The 18,779-nt window shown below is 41.9% G+C and overlaps 1 protein-coding gene across 1 annotated transcript in view; it reads left to right on the top strand.

The window, feature by feature from the left end:
* The window catches only part of MYO7A (myosin VIIA), a 319,096-nt gene that overhangs the window by 142,305 nt on the left and 158,012 nt on the right, over positions 1 to 18,779 (top strand). Inside the window, exons 15-17 of the mRNA XM_078658511.1 lie at positions 8,642 to 8,769; positions 9,465 to 9,591; positions 15,716 to 15,835. Coding sequence (XP_078514637.1) covers positions 8,642 to 8,769; positions 9,465 to 9,591; positions 15,716 to 15,835 — 375 coding nt within the window. The remainder of the gene's footprint in view (positions 1 to 8,641; positions 8,770 to 9,464; positions 9,592 to 15,715; positions 15,836 to 18,779) is intronic.

The raw sequence follows: 18,779 nt of genomic DNA, 5'->3' as shown, positions 1-18,779 counted from the left end.
CATGCAAAGTTCGGTCAGGGACCACGCTTAATCATTTGATTTTGAGGAATAGGGAGCCTCATGTAGAAACTCAGCTTAAGCATTCCAAGTTTCTAGAGTATAAAGAAGGTTATTTGGTTTGAATAACTTGGGGAAAAGAGGAATCTATAACTAAGCATTTGAGGTGCTGAATCTGAAACACCAATACTCTATATAACACGTCCCAGTATAATGTTAATATACTTATACATATATAGAGTGCTTTAATGAGGTACCAGCACTTCTACTGTGTCCAAAGAGAGTACCGGTACTCATGAGGTAGCATGCCAAGCTAAGTGCAATTGAGCATGTACAAAAAGAAGCGCAACAGACCTGACTAGTCAGTACGTTTTCGTGAAGCACTCTGATAACCAAGTGCTAATCTGCCCTCAGTGTGCTAACTGCGGGGCGGCCCATATGCATTTATTTAGAGCTGGCAGAAAGTTTGGGAGGGGCCCGAGTCACACTGTGATATTTGACACTCAGGCTCTGTGGCATCAATAGCAGTGTAGGTGTGCGAGCAGGGCCTGCTAATGGGCATTTTGGCACTGTGGGAAATCTAAGAAAGGATTCCTGCTCGCATAGCAGAGTACGGATGCACTTGTTTCAAGTCAGATTGAGGAGGAGGGTGTTGTTCTCAGCAGAGAACTAAAGTAAATAAACTTAAAACTTAAACTTAAAACTTGAGGAGGAAGGTGCTTATAGTGAAATTGTAGCACAGCCAAAGGGAATCAAGGTTAGTAATGTGGGCAGCAGCCATGGATGGATTGGCAAAGCTCATGGGCCCTGCCCGAGTGTCACCTGTGGGCTGGTTTCATGGAGGACAACAAACCATAATATCCTACTGGCCAACCAGCCCCCACTATGGCCACCTGACTAGGCCACTATGCAGGGCCGGCTTTAGCGCTGGTGGCGCCCTGTGCGACAATGTCTGTTGCACCCCTCAGTGACCACCTCTGCCACAGATTCCCTCATTAGCCCCCTTCAACAGTGCCATTTAGTTTTATTACACCACTCATACTAGTGTAAGGTGTTAGGGCACTTTACAACACACACACATTGCACAGAGACAATCATTTGTGTGTAAATCAGCCACTATGGAATGTGTAGGCGGGTCGCAGCACAAAAGGCTATGCTAGGAGGTGGGGAGCTGAGACGAGTGAGAGGCCAGTTTTGTGGCTGTAGTTTTGGGCCGTCTTCACCTTAGCCCAGACCCCACAAGCAGTGCTATTCTACATTCCTTCCTGCCATTTTGTCACACTGTGCCTTAATAGAGGTGGTCGGGAAGGGCAGGTGTTCCTCTGGTCATTAGGCCATTTACAACTCAGCCCCTGCGGGACACGGGGCTGGGTAGGTGGAACAGCTAAACACAAAAGCAGTGTCTTTGCAGTACTCCTCTGCCAAGCACTCCTTGCACTGAGGCCATGGTAGGCGGGGGAGAAGAGAGTGTGAGAAGGCTGAGAAGCCACACATAGAGGCCAGGCCAGGTGTTGTGGCCCTAGGGTCATTCGGCAGCCTAAAGGTTGTGTTTTTCCCAAGCTCCCTCCCAGGCAGGCGCTTCACATTCATTCCGTGGTAGGCTGGAAGTGCAGGTACTATTCAGAGGCCTTTCTGAAAGGCCAGGTTTGGCTCTACCTTTTGGGCCATTCCAGTGCTTGAAATGGAAAAATAGAAGTGCAGGTACTCTGTGCCAGAGTACCTGCTTGTTTCTGAGAAGTGCTGATACTCTCCAATTAAAAGTATAGCATTTCTCTTGAGCAGTGCCGGTACTCTCCCTCTCAAAATAAAAAAGTGCTGGTACTTCGTACCGGACAGTACTGGCCCATTTACAGTTCTGGGCCATTCCCACGTCAGCCCTAAGGAGCTATCCCAGTGCAGAAGCAATTTATTTCAGCTGACCTCTCTGCAGGCCATCGCATTCAGGCCATGGTGGGTGTGGGAGTTTGTAAAGGCTCAGAGGCCTCGCTGGGACGCCAGGTGAGGTGTTTGCGCCATTGGGACATTTTAAGCTCGACCCCAATTTCAATAATTAGGCTACCTGCAAATGTTCGGTTTTTCAAACGTCAACAAAAGTACTTGCCGAAAAGATCTGTGCTTTATGTGATAACAGTTTTGAGTCATTATAAGTTAGCATAGATGGTTCATGTGCTTGCTGCAAAACACAACATGCTGATCCCAGATTTGTATTTTATGTAGATAGGCATCTGGGTTACTAGTTTTGCACACCAATTAAATCTCAATCTAATCAAATATGTGCCACTGGCCTGGACCCTTAGCACTCCCCGTAGCCCCGCCCCATAGCCCCCCATCCTAGCTCCACCCCCTAATAACATCTTAACATGGTGAGTACGAGCACTTATTATTTTCCATTTAAATAACTGCGTATTCATATGTACATCCATCTATGTCAATAATATGATATTAATTATCTTGTAGCCCTGGAAAGCTACATTTAAAATACATACTAAGCTAAAACCCAACATTTTGTTGAATGCGGAAGCATAACCCTGCTGTTTTAAATAGTATTTGTTTTTTTGAACCATAGCTCATACTGGCTTGTTTTTCAGCCCTTAGTACCATGCTCACTGAAAGCTGGCCACACTCAATATGCATTAGCCTGGGCAGAGAAGAGGTAAAGTCAGCAGCACATTTCAGAGTCCATACACATTTTGCACAAAAGCATATTTATTCTCAAGGCAACACGTGCAAACCCACGGGCCATAGATGGACTCTTGTTTATTATGAGACTGGCTAAGCATCATGCCCTAGACATACTGTATATACCCTTAATGTAAACCACAATAAAGTTTCATCTCAGCACCACCTCTTCTTAAGCTCACCTCCACCCCACTATCAGCTCAGTGCCCTCTTCGCTTGAGGTTGCCTCCACCTCCGTTCCAAGAGTGTGTCCTGGGACCTGGGGCACATAGAGAACTGAAAAAGAGGAGTGAGGGGGTCCGCAGAGGGGCCTCTCGAGCAATGGACTGCCGGCACTCTGCACAGGAGAGACATTCGGCCATCGCCAGGCTCCTAGTGGTGCCCTTCCTTAGGACGTTAGAGGGGGGGGAGGAAGCGCAGTGCAACAGGAGGCTGCTTATAAAACTCAAACTGATCAAAAAGACGCACTTCCCTGGATTAATGTAAAAAGGACAGCGTGTGTTTCTAATGTGGAAGCAGGTGGGGGATGCACACAGGGCAGCAAGCGTGTGGTGACGTGGTGTCTGTTCCCCAAGGGGCCCCCTAAAGCTTGGAAGCCCCCCCGCACCGCGTGGGATGCGGGGGCCTGTGTTACGCCCCTGCTCCAGATCCCGCAAACTACATACACATATAAGTATATACTAAAGTATATACAAGAGGTCTCGAAAGCTCAACCTAAACAATGCTCCTCATGTATTATGAATGGAGCACTTCATACGAGGTGGAATGATGGACCAGATATCCCAAAGTTGTAGCGAAGAAGTTTGCCCTACTGCAGCTCTTTTAAAGAATATTTGAAAAAACCAGTGGCAAGAGCTCTGGCAGACAGCTACACTGTCAAGCCACATGTAATGTAGCGAGCAGCACAAGCCTGCAGTGCACAGGCTGCTACTAGATATCCAGAGAATGGGATACACAAGCTTGAAGTGCCAATGCAGTACCAAAGGCAATGACTGGCATCCTGCAAATGAAACAACGCAATACATGCAGTTTGTTACAATGGTCCTGAATAGTAACAGTGATGTAATTTAGAAAATATGTATTACAATAAAACACTAACAGCAAGAATGGATTTATAATTTCTGTGGAAGTATTATATTTACGAAGAACTACACTAACAACAGGAGACATAGAACAAGGACAAAAGTGACAAATTCCACCAGCAACACTGAAGAACCACGACAGATAGAGCCAGTCAGAAAACAACAGTAGCACATGCAATCTTTGTGAGGGGTGTATTCACAATAAAAAGTAAATGGATGATCTGAACTTGGGGAATAAGTGGGAGCAAGAGTTAAGAAATGAAAGATCTCTTCAGGATGAGCATGTATATATGGGATGAAATTTAGCAGGTGTTCTGGACTTTGGCAGACACACCTCCCTCTTGAATGACTCCTGGTTGCCATCGGAACTCGGACACACCCTCAATCCAAAAGACCACGTCCGCAACCTCGGCATCATCCTAGCCAGTGAACTCTCCATGAAATATTTAGTCAACACTGTCTCGTTAGCCTACTCCCACACACTCTGCATGCTCTGCAAAGTCTACAATTGGCTCCCCATCAGCACCAGGAAAACTGTGACGAAGAACCTAGTCACCAGCCAGCTGGACTACGGCAACCCACTCTATGCAGGCATCACCACCGAACTCATAAAAAGACTCCGGACGATGCAGTACACAGCAGCCAAACTAATTCTCAACCTGCCCAGGAGGACCCACATCACCCAGCACCTGCTTCCTATCCAGAAAAGATGCGGTCTCCAGGGATACCTATTAGGCAAGAAGGCAGAGGATGATCTTGAAGGTGTGACTACAGGCCCCCTCCACCCTGGCGAGACCATGACGCTTTAGCACATCGTCATAAATAAACCGATTGATGATTTCAGTTACCGATGTGTAATAGCGATATGCGCATGGCATGCTATCCGCTGTATACTTATTAAAGCATCTTGAAGAGTGGTACCAATAGGGATAGATTTCCTATAGGTCCTCACGAAGAGCCAATAGGGGAAAGGCTCGAAACATGTTGACTGACCAATTCTGAAGAGAACAGACTCATTATGGTCTACCCCTTCAGACACTACCCCTGGTTTTAACCATACCGGCTAGAGAGGGGAATAAAACAAATATACCTACCAGCCAGGTATTTTTAAACCTACCATCACTTACTTTCCACTCCCTTCACCAATACTGTCTTCATCATACACTCCTTCTGGTAAGTGCTCCTGCGTAACCATTTGGTTGCAGCATGCCTCAATCCACAGCGGATTGGGCTGAACCCCAATGATGAAGCATGCCACCAAGGGGCAACCCTGGTGGGTGAGGGGTCTCTAGGAAAAACTATCCTTTCGTGCTAACCATTCCGGTGGAGATTTATTACTTCGTTACACACTGTTTCCCATGGCTGTGTTTCTTTTGAATTTTGTGAATTCAAACTTCAGACCCATTCCTACAAAGCCCTCCACGACCGAGGACCCGCCTGCGTGAACTGTCACCTAAATTTTCACTGTCCACCCAGGAACCTCTACTTAACTAAACTCGCTGCCGCACCAGAGGTCGCTCCTTCTCCAAACCTTGCCATCAAGTCTAGGAACACCCTTCGCCTCCACCTCCGCACCTCACCCTAGTTGACTCACTTCAGGAATGGACTCATTTCCATTTCTTCACATTTGATAGCACACATTTTCATATTTCAAGGCATTTTATTTTTTATGCATTTTTAAAATGGTGCACAAGCATTTCCCTACTTTAAATTCTCCTTTTTATTGTTGAACTCCACAACCTTCATACCTGAATTCACGACTGGAAACGTGTTTGCCAGTTTTTGGTGGTGCACATCTTCAATTGCCTGGATGGCAAATGAATACGCACTGACTTTGAGTGAAAACTTGGCAGTGAGAGTTGCCTTACAAATATGGATCTGACTAGGATGGAATATGTCATACTTACTTTGTATTGATGTGCATTCTAATCTGTGAATAACCAAAGCTTATGTTCAATATGGTAAAGGGTGAACATGTGCAAGACCCCCAGAGCCATACAGATCTGTAATGAGTATGCAATGCTATATTCTGTGAGAGTTAAGCTACTCTGTACTAAGGTAACCATAACTCAAGCCCCTGCCATGCACAGACTTCTCATCAATGATGTTATTTCAAGTGTTGCAGTGATATTATCAATAATGTCATAGAAGAGGCTATGAGTGTTGTAATAACACTCACTGTGTGCCATGCCAGAGTCACTGCATATACTATATGTAGGTCACCCCCTAAGCAGGCCTTGTTGCCCTTGAGCAGGGTGCATTATATTACATGTGAGGGAATATCTGCATGAGCAGCTTTGCCCCTGTGCTAGATGGTATAAGTGACCAGGGAAACCATCTTAGGTATATTTACTAGGCACTGGTCATTCCTCAGCTACATGATGGCTTTACTGAAACCTATGGCGTTTGGTATCAAACACCTTATCTCTCCTGTTTCTAGTCTTAGATGTATTATGACATGCACTGAGAGGGCACCTTAGAGGTGTTCCCTTAGGAACTTACCACTGTCTAGTGTGCTGGCTGACTGGTATCTACCAGCCTTCCATCACTGACGCGTTTCTGACCTGCTGCAGGTAAGAGTCCACGCTCTCTGAAGCCAGAAACAATACCTGCTCCAGAGTAAAGTGTTCACACCTCCTCCAGCAGGATGGCTAGTGATTTAGCTTCAAAGCCCCCGCCACCTTTGATCTGTTACTTCGGCTACCCTCAGACCTGGGAGATGCCACCCCCTGCTCTGAGGCCCATTTGGAACCAGCTAGGTGGGAAATTAGCTATGAAAGTAGGCATGTTGCACCACCAGGTTAGTCACACCCTTAAAGTGGGCTGCTTGACGTGCTCCTTGAAGGAAGGGTCCCACCATCTTATTTTATGTGGAATTAGGAACTCTGGGACAGGGTTATGCCCACTTCCCACAGGAAGTGGCATTAGGGGGTGTACTGATCACAGGGGTAAGTAGCCCATTGTCTACTACCCTTCACTCCCCTTAACGTCCCTAACTTGAATATGTAGGTGGCTCCCTTACACAAGGAACTCAGATTTGACTGCCAGAAAGAAGAAGGACAAGAAGAGCAGAGGCACAAGGACTGTGGACTAGCTGTGGACTTGGCCCCAAACCCTTCCTGCCTGCTCCTGTCCCAACAATTGCAAAGACCCTACTTGCCCTGCAGCTGTGCATTCTCCAAATGACTCAGAGGGCTGCCTTCACTTCACCAACCAGCCAGCATGTCCTTTTAGTGGAGCCACTTCCCTGCAGCCTGCAAGCACCAAACGCATCAACCTGGTACACCGTTCTGCTGACCCCAGGGTCAACTGAGAAAGCAGCATCCCAGGAGGAGGTCTCCATTCTCCAGGAGGTCAGATCCTTCTCCCAACTAAAGTTTGGAGCTGCCCTGCATCATTGGTACTGCAGCCTATGCAGCAGCGAAGGCTTGTTCAGTGTCCAGCCTGGACACCAACACCGCCAAGACAGACCTACCATCATGAGACATCAACATCAGAGAGGCCATCTTTGAGAGTGGCCCTGTTGTCCTGTTTTATCCCCATCTCCAGGTCGATCTTAAGTGAACGCCTCCAACGCAAGTGACCAGCCGCACAGGATACCTCCGCAACCGAGCCCTACAGAGTGTGCCCTTGCTCCAGAGACCCTCATGAGCTGAGCCCCCCTTTGTGTTCTGCCGGACTGGTCCCCCAGGCCCCACTAGCTGGTTTTCTTCTTACAGGTTCCCTATTGAAATCAGTGGTAGCGTTCGAGGCTACCCTTGCGACCGGCACCACTGCACCAGGACAGGTAAACCGAAACTGCTGGTGGTTCTGAGGCCTCTGCTTATCTTAAGTTAGACGAACATCCCTGTAATTTAATTTCAAGTACCCCAATGCAGTGTATGTTTTTCCCATAGGATAACATTACCGCGTTCGAGGCACATGCCCCAAATCTGACAGCTGTATTTTCTCTGTTTCTGAAAATCACTAACTCGAAAAGTACTTACGTAATCTCAAAGATTTTTGTGTCTAAATTAATATAAAAAATATGTTATTTTTCTAAATTGGTGTCGGATTTCTTTATTGAGTGTGTGTCTCATTTATTGACTCTGTGTGTGCAACAATGCCTAACACTCCTCTCTGATAAGCCTAAGGCTGCTCGACCACACTACCACAAATAGAGCACCTTGGGATTGTTAAAGTAAGCCCATGTAATAAGGTATACCTGGACACTCTTCATAGTGCACCTCATGTTGGTACACTATGCAGAGAGCCAGCTTCTTACACTTTGGTGCTACTTTTTTCAAACCTAGGAACATTTATATTTTACTTTGTTGTACAGACAAAGAGAGGAGAAAAGAAGTCAGGCCTGTGCCAGGCATGTAGGCATAAGACGCGCAACCCAATTTCATAAATCACAGTTGAAGAGAAAAAGCATTTTTCGAAGGAATTCATTTTAAAATTGCATCAACTTTTGAAAACACACACAGTTACGCCTTCTCTAAAGGAATTGGAATGCTGGATGTTTGTGCCCTATTGAGATTCAGAGTTTTGTGGTAATGTTTAATGCTTGTGGTATTACCACAGGAAATAGAGCAGTTGTAACAAGGCCTTTACTTATTTAATCTACTAGCACTGGGACACTGCTTTAGGAGTAGCCATGCTCTTTATAAATCCCATTACAACTTCTAGAAATTGATGATTTATCTGATAGCGCTCTATGGTTAAAATTCCTGCATTTACCCTCTCTATTTCTGGATCCTCCCTTGTTCATATCCACAATACAAACTGTTCTCTTCTTTACAGAGAAAGCATCTGAATGCTGAGTTTTTCTTAGAATCCTCTTTTTATGCTTCTCTTTCATGCAGTCTTGTTTCCCTTCTCTTCTTGCCTCTTGGGGCCAGGTAACCAAGCGACTTCATGATGGTGAGTCCACCCTGCAGGGAAACAGCATGCTGGAAGACCGTCCAACCTCTAACCTGGAGAAGTTGCATTTCATTATTGGTAATGGCATCCTCAGGCCGGCACTCAGGTTAGAATTTATGGTGAATGCAAACTTTGAACGCATTCTGATTTGAGTTCTTCTGTTCCAAAGACTTTATCTTCACACTGGCTTAGTGGGGAGTAGAACACAGTGCCTTATTTTAAGGTGTAGAGCTAAAGTGTTTGTCGTCTCTGTAGTGTGACCAAAAAGTGCCTGATTGGCATTGGATATAGCTTTGTGGGGTTAAATAGTAGTATGTTGTCATGCTTCAAACAAACAGCAAAAATGTAAAGATTACAATGAGCTTAGCTAATCCCTACTAGGACAAGCATTGTCAAAGCCTATAGGTCTACAGCTCTAAAAGGCTGAGTTATTGGCTTGGCCAGTGCTCTGTGCTATTAGCATTCAAATGCATGCGTCAAGATGCATGCACGTGCGTAGCTGGTAATCCTGCAATGGATGTTCTATTAAAGAAAACCCATTTTAAAATGGCCGCTGATGCGCACAGATGCATCATGACTCATAGAAATAGATGATGGTTGACCAATTCATTTTTTAACCCCTTCGGGGATGATGACGAGCTCAGCTCGTCATGAGCATAACCTGCCATGCGCTCATGACGAGCTGAGCTCGTCATGTAACGCGGTAATTTTCAAATTGCCGCGTACAGCGGGAAAATGTACCGCATCGATGCGGTTAATAGATTGCTTGAGTTATAGATTAAACTATACTTTTTCTTACAGGGATGAAATCTACTGCCAAATTTCCAAACAGCTTACTCAGAATCCATCGAAGAGCAGCCATGCACGAGGCTGGATCCTCATGTCTCTCTGTGTGGGGTGCTTTGCTCCCTCGGAAAAGTTTGTAAAGGTAAAGAGTGAGGGGTAGGGTTTGCATAATGAAATATATGTTCAGGTTGGTATAAAAACATAAAACATATGTAACTGGGAATAATATTGTTGATTATGTTGGCCACTTCATGATTACGTCCTTTTTAATGAAAACATTTCTAGTTGGTGAAATATTTTGTGGTGTAAAAGGCGTATAACTGCACTTGCTAACAAATACAAGAGTTGCAGGCAGGTAAGTGGAAGTTCACGGGGTAGTCATATTTTTAATTGGGTGGGTGGGATCATCAGGGCATATATGGATGCGGTGCACAGACATAATATCGACTCCAAAATATCGTTTGGACAGAATATCGAGTTTGAAATATCGTTTGGACGAAATATCGACAGGACAGAATATAGACAGCCAAAATATCGTTTTTAAGGTAAGTGAAGTAATATCGACTGTAAATAATATAGAAAGTGAAAATATCCAAGTATATAATCTAGATAGTAAAAAATATCGTTTTTTAAATAATATTTAATTATTTAGAGTGTTTTATATGTTATAATATGTGTGAAAAGTGTCATTTTATGTTATAATTATTTTTAATTAATGATTTTCTTTTTAATTATTGTGTAATTTTATTCTGTAGCGGGTTGTGGGTTTATAGGGGAATAGGGTGGGAAGTAATTTAATTATAATTAATTAAATATGTAAATGTATTAATTGGTAGTAATAATGAATTAATTGGTAATTAAATAATATTTGTTAATTATTTAAAATTTAATTGGTAATTAATTTAATTTAATTGATTAATTGCTAATTATGTAAATTAAAATAATTTATTTCCTGTAGCGGGTTGTGGGTTTATAGGGGAATAGGGTGGGAAGTAATTTAATTATAATTAATTAAATATGTAAATGTATTAATTGGTAGTAATATTTAATTAATTGGTAATTAAATAATATTTGTTAATTATTTAAAATTTAATTGGTAATTAATTTAATTTAATTGATTAATTGCTAATTGTGTAAATTTAAATAATGTATTTACTGTAGCAGGTTGTGGGTTTATAGGGGAATAGGGTGGGAAGTAATTTAATTATAATTAATTAAATATGTAAATTTAATAATTGGTAGTAATATTTAATTAATTGTTAATGAAAAATTATGTGTTAATTAATTAAAATGTAATTGGTAATTAATTTAATTTAATTGATTAATTGCTAATTATGTTAAATTAAAGGGGTATTTTTAGGGTTCAGGGTCAGTTTTTGGTTTTTGGGTAAAGGGGTATTTTTAGGGTTCAGGGTCAGTTTTTAGTTTTTGGGTAAAGGGGTATTTTTAGGGTTCAGGGTCAGTTTTTAGTTTTTGGGTAAAGGTATTTTTAGGGTTCAGGGTCAGTTTTTAGTTTTTGGGTAAAGGGGTATTTTTAGGGTTCAGGGTCAGTTTTTAGTTTTTGGGTAAAGGGGTATTTTTAGGGTTGAGGGTCAGTTTTTAGTTTTTGGGTAAAGGGGTATTTTTAGGGTTCAGGGTCAGTTTTTAGTTTTTGGGTAAAGGGGTATTTCTAGGGTTCAGGGTCAGTTTTTAGTTTTTGGGTAAAGGGGTATTTTTAGGGTTCAGGGTCAGTTTTGGGTTTTTGGGTAAAGGGTTTTTTTTAGGGTTCAGGGTCAGTTTTGGGGTTTTGGGGTACAGGGGTACAGTGTAAAAATAAAGTAAAATTAAATTTACATTAAATTAATTTAATGAAATTAAATTAAATTATATTAAATGAATTTTAAATAATTTAAATTAAAAAAATTATTATATACTTACCAATACTTACGTTGTTATGGTATGCGTTGTAAAGGTATCTGCGTTGTAAAAACATGTGTTGTAAAAACATGCGTTGTAATAGTTTTTGCGTTGTAAAAATTTCGTTGTAATGGTAGTGCGTTGTAAAAGTTGCGTTGTAACGTCATATATCCACTGTTGCACTCTTTGGAGTGGGAATAGTAATTTTAACCCCTACGCTATCCAACACTTTCCCTACTGTTGCACCCACTGGAGTGGGAATAGTAATTTTTACTCTTTTGTATTTGTACGCTAATAATATTGGCTATTATTTAATTAAATTTTGTTACTATATATATATATGTTTTAAGAAATATGATAAAAAAAATATTATTTTTTTACTTTCATTAATTATTTAATTATTAAAAATTATTTTAAGTATTGTTAAGTATATTTTAGTAATTAATTTTTTATATTAATGTAATTAAACATTGTTTTTATTAAAGTCGATATTTTTTACAACTATATTTTTGTAAACGATATTTTTAACTCGATATTTTTGTACTTACCTGTTTGTAGATAGAAACTCGATATTTTGGCTCTCGATATTTTGTCAACGATATTTTTGTTGGTCGATATTCTGTCCCTCGATATTATTTCAGTGATCCATATGGATGCATAAGACACGTGGAGGTTGTTTATGAGCAGTCTGTTGAATGTACTAAATTAGATAGTAGGGCCTACATCAAATGGAAGAATGTTCATGGGAAGGCTGCTACAAAGGGAAAATGTTCACAATTGGGTTAAAGGAGATTAGGCAGTGTTGAGTTGGCATCCAGAAGACATCTGCATGTCGTGAGAGAGATACAGTGGCTTCAGGTGGTGAGGATATGCATGGAGTTATATGCTAAAATCGAAAAGGGGATCAGTGAGAATTAAGTGAGAGCACAGATTGAAAAATTGAAAACATTTTCCGGTCATTATAAGGAGTAAAGAGAGCCCTAAGAGAAGGGTGTTTTGGTACCCCAGTTTTTTAAGAGCTGGCCATTAACCAGGATTGTCACCAATTGGAATGAAAGGGGAGGAGCACCTTCCTAATGTTCTGGGTGGAGCAGGGACCGGGGCGAGTGGGCAATAGAAGGAGGATGAAAAGTCAAATTTTATTGTAAACCCTTAGACGGAGGCTGCATGTGGCAGCAGAATATAATAGATAAAAGGATCTGATAGGACATCATTGGATAAAATGCACCCAGCGATATACTCCCTGAACAGCGTAAAATGTAATTTTTTCACTGTGGATTTATAGCAAATGTATTTTTGGGCTTATTGGTCTGTTCAAATTTCAGTACAAAATTGCACTACACTAGTGAAATGTGTTTAATCCAGCCCCCAGTGCAGACAAAAAATTTCCAGCAATTTAAATAATTGTTGGGAAAGCAATTGTCTGGCTTTTTTTTCTGGTCAGTATTTTGTAATGGTTGGGTGACTCTGTGCACTTATCTCTGAACTTTGTTAGTATGAAAATCCCATACTGCTGTAATATCTGTGGATAAAAAAAATATAGAATCTGTAAGTAGGGTCCCTTTCCAAACAGACTGCAATCTGTCCCTTAAAGAAAGAGTGTTTCAAAAAGAGTCAGAAGAGGGCATTCGGAGTGGTGACCTTAAACGACATACACTGCGAACGGTTTTACAGGATACATTTTTGACAAAGAGACATTATTTGTGTTACGAAATTAAGTTACTTAATTCTCTCTGTAGTTCTCAGTGTACTTTTGTGAAGAATTGATGACGTGGTCTTTGTTAACTAAAGATACCTATAGCTATAAACAAAAAAATGTTGGCATGCTTCCAAATGGGACAGTGAAGCTTCTTAGGTGTAGAAGTGATGAAAAATCTCTCAGACCTCCTTCTTCCTGGGGCTGTCTCATGAACCCATTTTGCATCTTAACAGACTCACAGAAGGGTCCCTTTTACGTATAATTCTGTTTATTCATTTTCAACCACAACATTGAAGTACATAGTTTCAAGAATAACGACTGATCATCTTTTACAGAGCATCTGCAGATCAATCATATCAAGCGAATCAATAAATGGTTCGCGGTTGATACCCCTCATACCAAGGTCCTTCTAAAATTGTCATCCCAACGTTTTCAGCACAACTGCAATCCACGTTGCTCTGACCCTCTTTCATGTGGGTTTATTATTCGGACAGTCCAGTAAGCTGGTCAACATTTCAGTCCATTCAGCCAAGTTCTCTGATAGTCTATCATCCCTCCTTTCTGCTTTCATATGCTGTTCCTCTGTCACTTCCCAGTCCAGCATGTTCTTTTTCCATTGTTCCTCTGGTAGGCCATGATGCATGCCCAATGTGTTGCTATACACCCGTTAGTCTACACAGTTCTGAAAAACAACATATTTGTTTGAATTTTATAACCCTTCTTATCAGGAAATATTCCTAGTAAGCATTACTGTATGGATTTCTCAGGGCATGAATCAGTGGAAGTTCCCATACTCTCCACCACATACCCCCAGAACTCTCCAATTTAGTTGCAAGTCCAGGTCATATGTAGAAAAGCCCATCGATCCGCACCTATCACAAACAGACACTTTATCAGGGTATAAATACAAGCTTTACGGGGGGTACGATATGTTTTGCGTTGATAGTGCAATTGTATTAACTTAAATCGGGCATTAGGGGATATAGATTTACCTTGCTCATAATATTCCTTTCTCCAATCCACTGCGGTCTCTCAAACACTCGATCTGTGCTGCCCCATCTCAGTGCCCCACACAGTTGCATTACCAAGCATCTGCACCCAGCCAGATCTAGGACTCAATTAATTTTATTATGCTGTGGCGGGCCTCTGAGAAGGTATTCCATACTTCTCTGGCTGAATTGGCAACCATCGCATACTACAAGACCTGTCCCATCCCCAGCCCAAACATTTCATGAAAATTCACAAATTTAGCATGCTAAAACAAGTCATCCACCACCTGGCATCCACCCTCTGTAGATAAGGAAAGTAATATCCTTCATTATGTTGAAAAACGGCTAAAGGGATTATATTGGGTTATCTTCTGCAAACAAAGTTCCAAGCATACTACATATGTCTCATGGGGTAATGGGATCGCTGTGGCAATTCTTTCTCCATCATGAGCGCTTCCATTAGGGTGTAGTTTCCATACTTGCTCGCAGGGAGAAACTTCTCCCAATTGATCTCATCCTCAAACCATTGCACAGCCTGCTGCAGTTGTGTTGCTACATGATACAAGAATGGGTCAAGCAACCTCAATTGTCCCCTCACCCTTGGAAACTTAAAAGTGTGTTCTGTGCCTGCTTAAATAAAACCATGCTGCCATTCCATCTCTGTAAGTTGGGCTCCACCAACGTGTACTGTTAGTGTGTTAGTGTAGATTTTGCACATAGTATGAAAAAGAAATTCAGACCCTTCACCTTTTAAGCAGCTGTAGGTGATCTAGCCATTTCTGGAGATGCCCCTGTGATCTGTGTATATTATTATTTTCTAATTGATTTATCCAGCAGTTTTATTTCTGAAGTTCATGATATCTGCCATCTAATGCTTTCTGATTAATCATCATTGTGAAATTTTGAAGTCTTTTTAGTTAAGTCTTGTTATCTGTCGTTTACAAAATCAACTTTTATCTGTTTAGGACACTTCTAATAAAAATTTAAAATATTAATTTAAAATTACAAGGCTACATGCATAAGATTTGTAAAACCTACACCACTTTTTCAGTCATGACAAAACCTACGCAGGTTTATATAATGTTTCCCAAGTCTCTCCAGATCTACTCCTCATTACTGATAAAGTTATATACGCTTGTTTCTTAGCAGATGAGTATTTCTAAGGCTCCCTGCTTCTCCTAGGCTGGAACATCTTTCTAAACAATCATTTTATGTTTTCCTGGAGATTTTAGGTAGGAGTTGGTAGGTTCCCTGAGATATGGTCAATGGTTGCCTATATATTAAGTCTTAACTTGGAATAGAGAGTGAAATTATGAATATTCGGGTTTAAAAAAAGTGATTTTTGGGTAGCCCAACAGAATTTAAATTGATGCCACAGGTCACTTAGGAATATGGCAGAATCTCTAATTTGCTTTGTGATTTTAGAAATAAAGGCCTTTCTACAGAGGCTTTGTGCTCTGATTTTCAGCATTGGAACTTTGACTAACCCATCATGTTACTGCTTAGCTTAATTAGCCTCTTTAAATGAGGCATGTTAGCCATTGCCATGATATGAAGGCAGGGTGCTGATGCATGTTATACAGATGTCACTGATCACACTTGGTGTTAGTGGGTTACCTAGATTCCATCTCAACTTACGCATATGTGCTGTAACCAAGTCTCTACATACATGTTTCCAACAGTATCTAAGAAACTTCATCAATGGAGGACCTCCAGGATATGCTCCCTACTGTGAAGAAAGGCTGAGAAGGACCTTCGCCAATGGAACCAGAACACAGCCCCCAAGCTGGCTCGAATTACAGGTATAATAGGTGACCTCGTAGTTGCATATTGCTATCATGGCAAGACTGTCAGCCTGCAGGGTCTGTTGTATTCCAAAGAAAGTACAGTACATTTACTGTTTTGGCCTCCGTGCTTACATGTAAAGAAGGGTCATTTGTCAGTCAGAATCATGACAAACTAAATTTTGGCATGCCAAAATCTTATGAGCAAAACACCGTGGGGCAGATTTATGAGTTCTGGCGCATCTCTGCAAATCAGCAGGGATGCGCCAGAACTGTTGGGTCACGCAATTCCCTCCTTGCGGCACCACAGATGCGCCGCATTTACAATGGGGCGCACCATGGTGCAAGGAAGGGCAGATGCGTGGCTCATCTTGTGGTGTACGGGCGGCGCATTGCTGGAGTAGTGTCGCAAGTGCAACGCAACTCCTGCAATGTACAGAGACCACCCATACATAACATGGTGCGTCACTCCTTACGCCTGCTTCAAGCAGGCGTAAGGATTTGACCCAGCAGCGTCGTAAAACTGACTCAGTGAAATCTTGTAGATTTCACTGCGTCAGTTTTACAGGGCTTTCCTACAAGGGAACGCCCACCCTGCGACAGAACGCCCACATGAAACCTGACGCAGGTTTCATGTGGCGCAGGGCTTTACAACGTGACGCATCGGCCTAGATGCGTCACGTTGTAAATAGGTCGCAGGGATGCGCCACGTTTCCGCGCCGTTGCGTGACGCAACGGCGGCGTAAACGTGGCGCAAGCCCTACATAAATCTGCCCCCAAATACCATAATACTGCCAAGATAAGTATATTCAATCTATCAATCAAAAATCTTTATTTCGCTAAATTTTTTAATATATAAAGTGCAAAAGAGTACATAAAATAAATGTTACAGTATATATAATATTAAAACTGAAACCATTAAAATACTATTATAATAAAAGCAATACAATCAACAAATACATCTAAAATCTCTTTATGAGGCGAGAAACTAACCCATTCCTAAAAAAAGCCATATCATTGAATTCATGTACACAATGCCTCCTGCAATAGTCACCCATCTATAGCTATCTGAGCTCTTCTTTTCTTCAAGGCATCTCATAAAATGAGGCCAGGGAGTAACATACCAAGGGATCGGCCAGAATTTGGAGAAAATAGAGGGTGTGTTGACGTTGTCTGAAGTATTTTTTCAAAATTGGGATAATACTCTTTTTCCTTGGACAGTATAAAAATTTGGTGTAAATCCGTTTGGTGGTTTAGGCTGAAGCGGTGTCTAAAGTTCCTATGGAAAAATTGAATGGGCAAAAGGTGTTTTGGGACTGCCCTTTCTTTCCGCCCCCTCCTTAACAGACCACCCCAAAGCTTTCCAAGTGCCTAAGAGTAAAAAAGTAGCACTTTTTTGTAAAGTTTTGCAGAGATTCATCAAACTGGGCCAAAGTTATCAGCAACACAAAAAATGCATTTCTATGGCAACACAATTCTAACTAGAATTATGAATGGGTAATAAACACACATGAATATTATGTGGAGTGGCTTTTAAACCTCACCATGAATAATGTCAGAATCTCCATCCGGTCTAGTTAGGATCTTTAACAAAATCCTTAGCTCAGTAGGCTTGGTAGGTGTGGCACAGAACAGTCCGGCTTAGTCAAAAGAACAAGTGTAAAGCATTCAGAAGTTCCATATAGTAAAAGTAAGAAACACAACACTATAAAAATGTTACCCTAATTTATAAAAATAGGTTGTATTGTTATCTTTAAATAGACACGCAAAGAACAAAAATCTATCAAGGGAAACTGGAGGATATGATTTTTCAAAGGTAAATAAATCACTAAAGTTCACTTTAAAATGGTTGCAACAAATTGTTTCAAATGGCTTAGATGTTTCAGAGTCAACGGGCTAGAATGGCTATTAAGCTCCACTTGGATGAGCCACAACAGGTTAGGAGCCAGTCAGAGGGACCACTGAGGACTGGAGGGACAGTTATTATTAGTTCCAGAAGTGTCACGGTCCCCTCTGTATTTTTTCTTTTTAAACAATTTTTTAATGATGTTATGGATCAAACATAAAGAAAACATCTTAGCGGACACAGAGCACGTATGACAACATTGCAGTTCGAATTCCAGATCAGACATTACAGTCTTGCATTTTCTCTTTTCGGTATCCCGCGTTAAACCTCCTAAAAACATTCAGCAGTAACTCGCTTCTTTAATTTGTCAATCCCCCTCAGAATCAGTGTCAGTGTCTTCAGGTTCCGAGAGAGGATCACAAAGGTCACCCCTGTAAGTGTTCCAAGCACCCCACAATTTTTCCCATTTTTTAGGGCACCTTCTAGCACGATATACCGCCCTCTCAGTCACCATGGCTGTATCCATATCTGTACTCCCATTGCGCTAGGGTCGGTACCTCAGGAGCCCCCCACTTCTGCGCTGTGTTCCTTTTCGCCACCTTTATGCCCAAAGTGGCCCAGCATTGTCCCGTTCGTGTTAGATCGTTTGGCTCCCACATGTTCAGAAGGCACCTTCTGGGTTCTGGCAGCAGTGACACCCCCCCAACCTGAGAAATAGTCCTCATGACCTGTGTCCAGTAGTTCATGAGCACTGGGCAGTCCCACACTGTGTGGAAAAAGGTACCTTCTTCTCCACAGCCTCTCAGACAATAGGGATGTGAAATTTTACCCGTCGCATGTAGAGCGCGCCTTGTGTAATAGGAGCATGCAGAATGCGCAGTTGTACAAGGCGGAGCCGTGAGGGGTTACCCACCTCCCTTGGGGATGCCAGCACCTCCTGCCACTCTGAGTCATCTATGTCTGTTAGATCATCCAACCACTTCCCCCGCAGTGTTACCATTGGATCTGGGAGGTTATTCACCAGTTTGCGGTAAGTGTATGAGGTGGCCCGCTTCGGCATGTAATCTGTCAGTTGTCTATCCTCCATTGGGGAAGCCTCCGGAACCTCTGCACCCG

The sequence above is a fragment of the Lissotriton helveticus genome, chromosome 8, assembly GCF_964261635.1.
Source record: "Lissotriton helveticus chromosome 8, aLisHel1.1, whole genome shotgun sequence".
Lineage (NCBI taxonomy): Eukaryota > Metazoa > Chordata > Amphibia > Caudata > Salamandridae > Lissotriton > Lissotriton helveticus.
This window is presented reverse-complemented; position numbering and strand designations above follow the sequence as displayed.